At 50.2% G+C, this 8,538-nt stretch overlaps 1 protein-coding gene across 1 annotated transcript in view; it reads left to right on the top strand.

The window, feature by feature from the left end:
* The window catches only part of LOC135921275 (endothelin-converting enzyme 2-like), an 11,231-nt gene extending 3,663 nt beyond the window's left edge, over positions 1 to 7,568 (top strand). Inside the window, exons 4-6 of the mRNA XM_065455598.2 lie at positions 1,165 to 1,533; positions 3,765 to 3,884; positions 4,215 to 7,568. Coding sequence (XP_065311670.2) covers positions 1,165 to 1,533; positions 3,765 to 3,884; positions 4,215 to 6,311 — 2,586 coding nt within the window. The 3' untranslated portion in view covers positions 6,312 to 7,568. The remainder of the gene's footprint in view (positions 1 to 1,164; positions 1,534 to 3,764; positions 3,885 to 4,214) is intronic.
* The last annotated feature ends 970 nt before the right edge of the window (positions 7,569 to 8,538 follow it).

The following is an 8,538-nucleotide window of genomic DNA, read 5'->3' on the forward strand; positions in this document are numbered from 1 at the left end:
GAGGGGAACCAACCTCTGCGGTTTTGTGGCTTGTTCCGTATTGCAAGTATGTAGTACTGCGCGAGCTCACGCAGAAAAAGGGAACAACTAGAAAGGCTGGTACGCTACCTGCGTGTGTGCTCGTGCTGTACGTATACATGGGCCGTTATAACGTAAACCATTCTGACTGTATTCCAATCTCCTGACGTCAAGTTTACGTAACCCTCGACTCAATCACGGGCGTTGACACATAACGTAGTTTGAACAGTGCGATCAAACGTTGTCATCGTCTATAGGAAATGATTTTTGCTTGGTTTCAAAGCTATAGCATGGCCTAGCGTGACAAGTTTTCCTTATATCATTGGCCGACGAGAGGCGAGGATCGCGCAGAGTTGGAGAAGGTTTGAATGAGGCTACCGCAGTGAAAGTATAGATAGACGGGTAGAGGAGAGTGGCACCGGCGTCTCCGATTGGTCCGATTCCCCTTGCATGACCTGCGGTAGCTGAAAATCACGGCAGCGTGTAACGGGGCGTTAAAAACGCCGCTGGAAAGGGTCATCTGCGAAGAAGAGTTGGAAGGGCGATGTCGTATACGTGCCGAAAGGGCTCAATAGCGTTATACTGCCACGAAAGATTTTTATACGCAAAGAAATTAATTCTCGCAGGCAGCCGAGAAGCCAGTGCCAGAGCGATCGGTGGGCAGCTGTCTTCTATTCCATTTGGAACGGGGCAGCCTCCGGCTATTAAAAGAAATAAAGCATCATTCGGCATCATAATGCATCTTTAGTACGTACATGTCAGATTGACGGGGTCGGTTCTCGCTCTTTTGTGAGGCCTCGTGACAGGCAGAAAAAGTCCCGAAAATTTTTGATCAGTCGCGGAGGGCTAACGACGGGAACGACATAGAAACAGATTGCAAAAGCTTTACGCTATAGCGCCCTTGCAGCGCGCACCAACTACAGCCCAAAGAAACGTACGTCTTAGCTACCTCCAGTTGGTGTATGCACGCTTACAGCTACAGGAGCCTATACGAGATCCCTGGCATACATTCGGCGCCGAAAGAGTGAGTGAGTGAGTGAGTGTCAACTTTATTATTAGAAGGGGTAAGGGATAAGGGAGGCTAAGCTACGTAGGCTTCCAGGTTGTGCTTCACGAGCTCACCACCTGCACACAACGCGCTTACAGGTTGCAGTGCCGCAGCCAAGCGCAAAGCCCCTGGCCTTAGAGAAACATCGAAGTCGGCGCAAACGCTCGGTGAAGCCACGCGTCGGTACCAAGAGAGCGCCTGGCGCGTCGCCGGCATCCGCCGGGAGTCCCGCCGACGTCCGCAACGGACTCGACGCTGGAGCGCGCAACGTACCCGGCTACCGACCTTCCGAAGTTGGAGCGCCGTCCCTCACGTCATCGCACTTGCGCGTCCCGGCTGGTGAAAAAGAACCGCAGCAGGGACCAAGCGTGGCTTACCTTCTGGGAATGTCTCCTGACGCCACGCCTCCAGGATCGGCGGGGCCGCCGTCAAAGGTTCCTTCCCCTACTAGGTCCCCGCCAGAGCGGGTATGACGTCATTCGCTTGTGTTTGTTTTTACGTCGGTATTTGTCGTTTTATTAGGCATAACCGCGGTGCGCTCACTGGTAGCACTCTGTCGGTCAACATTTCTTGCTGTATGCACAAAATTTCAGCTGAGGACGACACCCCAACGACGCCCGAAACCCGTTGGAAAAGAGAAAGAAAGCTTCGCTTTGACAATCTTACTCGAAATGGCCATGCGGACACGACGCTTGCGACGTTTGAGGCTTGCGAAACATCGAAAGCTGCAACGCCGCAACCGTCCTGGCATAACAAACGTGAGGCTGGGAGTGGGAACAAACACCATACGATCACGCGGTCCACGCAGGTATACACGTATGGCGCCAGGTTCTAGCTGATCTACCACCTTCTGGTCCTTAAAACCAATCATTGCGCGATCGTGGGTCAGATACAAAAACTGTACAATGGTGCGGTGCAAAAAAAAAAAATGCATGGAAAATCAAGCAGTGAGATTTAACGTCCCCAAACTGGACAGTGGGTTATGAGAGACAACGCCGTAGTGGAGGTATCTGGATTTCCAACCCGCGGTCTCTTACTCAACCGCAGAACGCCACAGCCACATAACCAGTAGAAACACGCTAACACGTGTCAACTCGCAAGCGAGCAAACTCCGTAGAAGAGCTGCTTCAGACGAATGCTGGAAATTGTCATTCTATAGCCCGGCTGTAGCGAGAGGCCACAAAGAAAACTCGTACGGCATTCTCAAGAAGCAAGCTTCGCAGTTGATGAACAATCAGTGCTGATCCGGGGATCGAATTCGGGACCAAATCATTTACTACGTGGTTCCGCTACCACACTGTAAAATAATTTACACCCTTAAATGTGAAAGAGGGTGTAAATGTGTCTATAGCTCACGCCCTGAGGGTGTCGGTTATAAAAATCACACCCTAATGGTGGGAGTTATAGACAAATTTACACCTTTTTCGCTTTTTAGGGTGTAAATTATTTTACAGTGTATACCAGCTAATCAGGAGGCCAGCAGATGTCACAGCTAGGTCGAATTATTCGAGAACTCGAAGCACAGGGACGGCAGCACAACCGTAGTGTCTGGAGATCAGGAACGGTCTCGCTAGGGGCACAAAACATCGTTAAAGACGCGCATGCGCATTCATTTTAGTGATTCGTACCTATGCGTATCTTTAAGGATTTCGTGCGGTGATTAAGGCTCAACCACATCACCTCGCCTTTGACCGACACATCTACAACGGTGCCCTCTATTCCCGCTGCGCGACGAAAAACTTCGAGGACGCTTAAACTTCGCCTTTAAGAGTGGGACACGACCGCATTCAGAGATCCCTGGCTTGGCTACTTCTCCCGCTTCCCGGCAACTGCAGCTTATGTAACCAAAATGTTTAACCGGGATACGCTGGCGGTAAACGCTCTGCCCGAAGGCGAGCTTTCTGCAGGAAATGCGGCCTCTTGCGTGTACCGATCCCGGAGGCAGTGACAGCACCGCCCCCCCCCCCCCAAAAAAAAAAAACCACATCATTTTAGGATTTCTGCTATTGTTTTGCACTTTCACTATTTAAGTCTGAGGAGATTTAGCATGAAAGGCATGCACTATCGGTGTTAAGTTTCATGACATTTGTTTGCGTGCTGTCATTCTCAAAACTCTGAGGAATAACTTCAACAAGAATGTAAGACTAGGTATGAGCAAGTTTTGTGATGGAGTGACGCGGCAATATAACCCGCGTATTCCGCATATCATATAGCAAGGCGGGGCATATACATATACCTAAATATATACTAAAAATTTTTTCGCTCACGGACAACTGCGCACGACTCCGACGCCGACATCCACATCGGATTTTCTGCGAAACGGGTCCCTTAACGCTGTCGCGTTAAAAGGCGGATTCTCTACCGCTTGGCTGCGACCCGTGCTTGTCCTGAACTGTGTCGGCCATGCCTTCACTTGGCCACTCGTGCCATACACGCACCTGACGAGGCTTGAAGCTCAGCTCAATCAAGATGTTGGATGCTTTGTTTGGCATCCCTGAAAAAGATGCGTAAACATGCGTAAACGTACGATTAGCAGTGAATTAACTACATCCACCGCGCCAGTCTAGCCTGTGGTGCGTGCAGCGTTGCTATCGCGTGGTTTTCAACACGGTTACGTGCACAAATGTGTAACTACTTGTTTTGGTGTGAGCGTGGTCAGCCTGCAGATTTCGCCGCATTCGTGAACCCGTTCTCGCAGGGCAAACGAAGCCACGACGAATCCGTCGCTCGTGCCAAACGCGCGTCACCGAAATCTGCGGATCGGAATTCTATTGTCGCCGCGGAACTGCTCTCTTCGTACGAAAAACTCAAGGACATGGTAAGTGGGGCTCAGCTCTGTCCCCGAAAAATACAGGCTGAACGCGTTGTGCTCCACCAAACTCCATGTTTGCGAAATACCATTGCCCGACTGTAAATGCTCGATCGGCACACCATGTGCGCAGTGAATTTCCAAGAGGGGGCTTGAGGGTCCTCGGCACACTTCATGTTACCACTGCTACGTTTACCAATGTATAGGCGCAGGACAAGTCGCCCGAACATTTGCTAAGGCTATCCAGTGCTGACGCACCAGTCCAATCGCAACTATACAAGCAGGCAAAGTTGAGTTCGCATTCGCAATTGCCAATTTAGTAATTTATATTTCCCGCAGGCAAAGTCGAGGACACCGGAGACTCTCATGTCGAAAATAGGATTCACGAAAACGACGTTGACGAAAACGTTGATCACAGGAAAGACCGGATGGCCCACGGTCGCCGTAACCATTGGCATCTGCGCCCTGTTCCTTGGCACCCTTCTCCTTCTGGCCGTGCAGCGCTCCTTCACACCTCTCAGGCTGTGCCGCGCCGAAGACTGTCAACGCCACGTGACGCTTCTCACCGATCGCTTGAACACAACGCTCGACCCGTGCGACGACTTTAGGGCTTTCGTCTGTTCCGCGTGGCAGATGTCGAGGAAGAACCGTGAGCAATCCAGGTCGGTGATCGACGACCTCAGATTCACTTGGTTCGACCGTTTCGAGGACACCCTGACCATGGGCGCGCTGAAGTTTTCCGCCGGGAGAAAGCCGCTCGCCATGTACCGCATGTGCAAGCACTATTTCCCTTCCAACGGTTCGCAGGTTGAGCTCATACGCAACTTCTTCAATCGCTTCGGGTTTCGCTGGCCGCAGACGCCCGAGGAGTTAATGCCCCCACTCGTCTTGCTCGTCATGCTAAGCTACCAGTGGCAATCGCCGGCTTGGATAACAGTCCATCTTCTGGAACCTTCCGCCACTGGCAGACAGCGGGTGCTGGTTACTCCGGGCATCTACGTTCGCACGCTTCGCAATCAACATCGAAGAGTCGAAGTGGCGTACGATCGTTACTGGCAGCTGTACCTAGAGCTCTTCTACCCTGACCCCATAACACGACCCACATCGAGTGAGGAAGCCATCCGAGAGATTCGTGACATGGAAGGTGACGTGTTCGACAGCTTACACGCCGCGGCAGAGTCTCAGCGAAAGAGGCCCGCGAAGTTTACCTTCGACGAAATCGACACCCACGTCCCGAATGCGTCTGGCGCCATCTGGGTCAACGCGTTCCAGGCGGGCATGTCACTGCACCCGAGTCTGACCGCCGACGACGAGATCGTCACCACCGACGTAGCCTTCCTGAGCGTCGTCGCCGAGCTCCTGGTCAAGTACGACACGCTCATGTTGAACAGGCACCTGGTGTGGTTGATTATGCAGTACTACACGCCCTTGACGGACTACGCTTTCGTGGTGGGCTATTATGGGAGCAACGACAATGCAGCAGCGTACCTGCCGGTGTTCTGTGCGCACCAAGTGGAAGCCACGTACAAGGTCCTCGTGCTCGCCCTCGGCGTCGTCACCCGGTTGCCGGTACACGACCGAAGAGTCATCAACGCCGGCTTCCAGAGTCTCGTCTCTGCCGCTTTCGCGAAGATTCGAGACTCCATCTGGATAGACGAAAAGGACAAGATGCGGATGTTCACCAAGTTTGCCGCCATAAAGATGGACTTCTTGCCACCGGATACGATACTTGACGACATCGTGCTGGAAAGGCTTTACGCCGGCTTTCCGGAGGAAGAGCCGTCTTTAGCCCATTACTGGTTCAAATCAGTGGCGGCCATACAGGAAATGAACAGGATTCCAGAATACAACAAGGCGCTGCTTCTGCCGCGTAACGACATCCCGAACTACGCTGGCTATGGCTACTTCTCAAATACCGTTCAGCTGGCGATAGCTGCCGCCGCAGCACCCGCGTACTACGGGAACGGTACCAAGGGCATGCTGTACGGTGGCCTTCTTTTCCTGCTGGCCATGCAGATGGTAAGGGCGATCGATGACGAAGGCATCAGGTGGGCCCCGAATAACACCGCACTGAAGGACACCATGCTGTCCAACGCTTCTCTACAAGCGTTCCGCCAAAGGGCCGCATGTCGGTACGGCGCCGGGAATGAAAGTGCGTTTCCCGAGGTGCCAGCCCTCGAGATTGCCTATTCCGCCCTCGTGGAGTCTCACATTGCGGACAAAACCGAGCCATTGGCACTCAGCGAGCAGCTGCCGGAAGACAAGGTCTTTTTCATGACGCTTTGCTACATGACGTGCCACAGCACGGCTATCAGGAGCCACATTGCGGCGGACTGCAACAAGGTAGTTCGGAATTTCGACGCTTTCGCCCGTGTTTACAGCTGTCCGAAAGGAAGCAGGATGAACCCAGAGAACAAGTGTTCGTTTTTTGCGTAACATTTCATCAATCTAATCAGAGTCCCAGTGTAACTTTACATGCGAGTGCTCGATGTGACGTTACGTGCTTTGCCTTTATTTGCTAGCAAACATTACTTATCCTACAAACGCGTTCCATTCTTGTGCCTTCGATAGTCGGCAGTGGGCAACGCTCCGAAAAAGTCGTGCAGACATCAACCCCCATGTCGTGCTTCTCAATTTGAGAAAGGACCTCAACACTAACGAATTATCCTTGACCTTGAGAGGCCTCACGATCCTAAAGCGTCCGTGAGGAAGTGCCTCTAATTGCGCCGGCATTTCGTTACGTTGTTAATTACGATTATTGCTAGAAGGCAAAGTGTTGACCTGATTTGCCATTTCGAAAAAAGAAAAACTAACAATACTGCGTAAACCAGTGGAGTTTCGTTGGACACTTTCGTTGCTGCGACACATTTTCGTTAGGATTACGGAGTGAATCGATGCATCTTTTAAAGCTTTGTTCAGGTATTTGGTGTCATGTTTCGAAGTGCTGGTACTTTTCTCTGGTATGCGTGTCGGGAAATGCACAATGGACCAATGCCGCTCATCCCAAAACATGCCAAGTTAATGGATCACAGATGTTATGTCCGCAGATGTATCGCTGTACGTTTCTCCGAGCAATTTAAGACTGGAATACGCCCACAGGGCAAGCGTACGACTCGTTGTCTTGCACATTTATTTATTTATTTATTTATTTATTTATTTATTTATTTATTTATTTATTTATTTATTTATTTATTTATTCAATGCCCTAAAGGCTCAGAGGGCATTGCATAGGGGGCATTACTTTACAATCATAAGGTGCAGCAAGGTTAGACACCAAAGAAAATAACAATATAATCAGTGCAATATAAATGGAGCATTTACAAATCAAAGCAGAAGAGCACTACAGATGCCCAGCATGCACGTGATGTGCTGCCGTGTGCGCATTTCGTTAAAACTTTCATATTTTACTACAGTGTACCGTTGCTTACTATACGGATTGTCTGACTGCTAATTCCACTGCAAAGATCAAACTACCTGCATTTCGTTAAAACTTTCATATTTTACTACAGTGTACCGTTGCTTACTATACGGATTGTCTGACTGCTAATTCCACTGCAAAGATCAAACTACCTGCATCAACCATGTATTTTTGCATACGTCGGCATGTTGCGAACGATATCGCGATGCGAATAGCTGATGCGCCGACCAATCGCAGGCCAATCGCAGACCAATCGCAAGCCAATCGCAGGCCAATCGCAGCCCAATCGCAGGCCAATCGCAGGCCAATCGCGCGTTATTATGAGGGATTTCTGATCAAAGGCGCGAGTTTTTCACTCTCTTTAGCAAGTAGAAATCTAAGAGCGATAGTTCGGGTTTTATTGATTATTTTTTTGAATCTACAGAGTGTGCGTGGGGCTGAACTTAAGGTTGCATGTCGCGACGTGTGCGTAAGCGTTACAGTAATACCCGCAGACAAACGGGCAGCTCAAATAAATTGCAGCACGCATGGCGGATACCATTTTCAGGCTTCCCTGCATTGCAGCAAATTAGCGGGACACAGTTTATTGCGAAGCTGGGTTCTAAGTCCCTTCCGTTTTTATTGGAAAATTTCAGGCTGGCACTACTGGAGATCCTGGCCATCCAGTCGCCGAGACTTGTTCTTGTTCCCTAGTGAAATGGCGCAAGCCACTATGGGTGGGGAATCGGCCCATGAATCTGGCGGTGAAAAAACTTAAACTATATTTAAATAAATTAAGGTGACGTGAAATAACTATCTCCCCCCAATCTCCGTACTCTCTTCCTTTTACTATAGGTAGAGCGCTATGGCGCAGGGTACCGCCTTTACCGGATTCATTTCCAAATTATTGTTCCCGACGACTAACTTTCGGCCAAAATAGTAATCGACGTCAGAGAGCTGTCCTCGCGATGAGCGCTGATATGTGCTCAACTTGAAAATATAAAGGGAGAGAACTATCAAAAAATTTTCACTCCTGGTTGTCCCTATCACATGAGCCGGATGGGCAGCTAGTGCCTACAATATTCCACAGCCATTTCGGTTCCTCTGTCTTGTTGTGCTGTGTTCTTTGTTCACACGCCGCCTTGGTCTTATCTTGCCCCGAGCATTATCACAGATTTTTTTTTTCATTCATTTCTTTAGTTTGCTTTCATTCTCTGCACCCTTCGCTTCCATCACTGTTATTTTTTTTCTTGCGGTCATCGAGGC

This window comes from Dermacentor albipictus, chromosome 5, assembly GCF_038994185.2.
Source record: "Dermacentor albipictus isolate Rhodes 1998 colony chromosome 5, USDA_Dalb.pri_finalv2, whole genome shotgun sequence".
Classification (NCBI taxonomy): Eukaryota; Metazoa; Arthropoda; class Arachnida; order Ixodida; family Ixodidae; genus Dermacentor; species Dermacentor albipictus.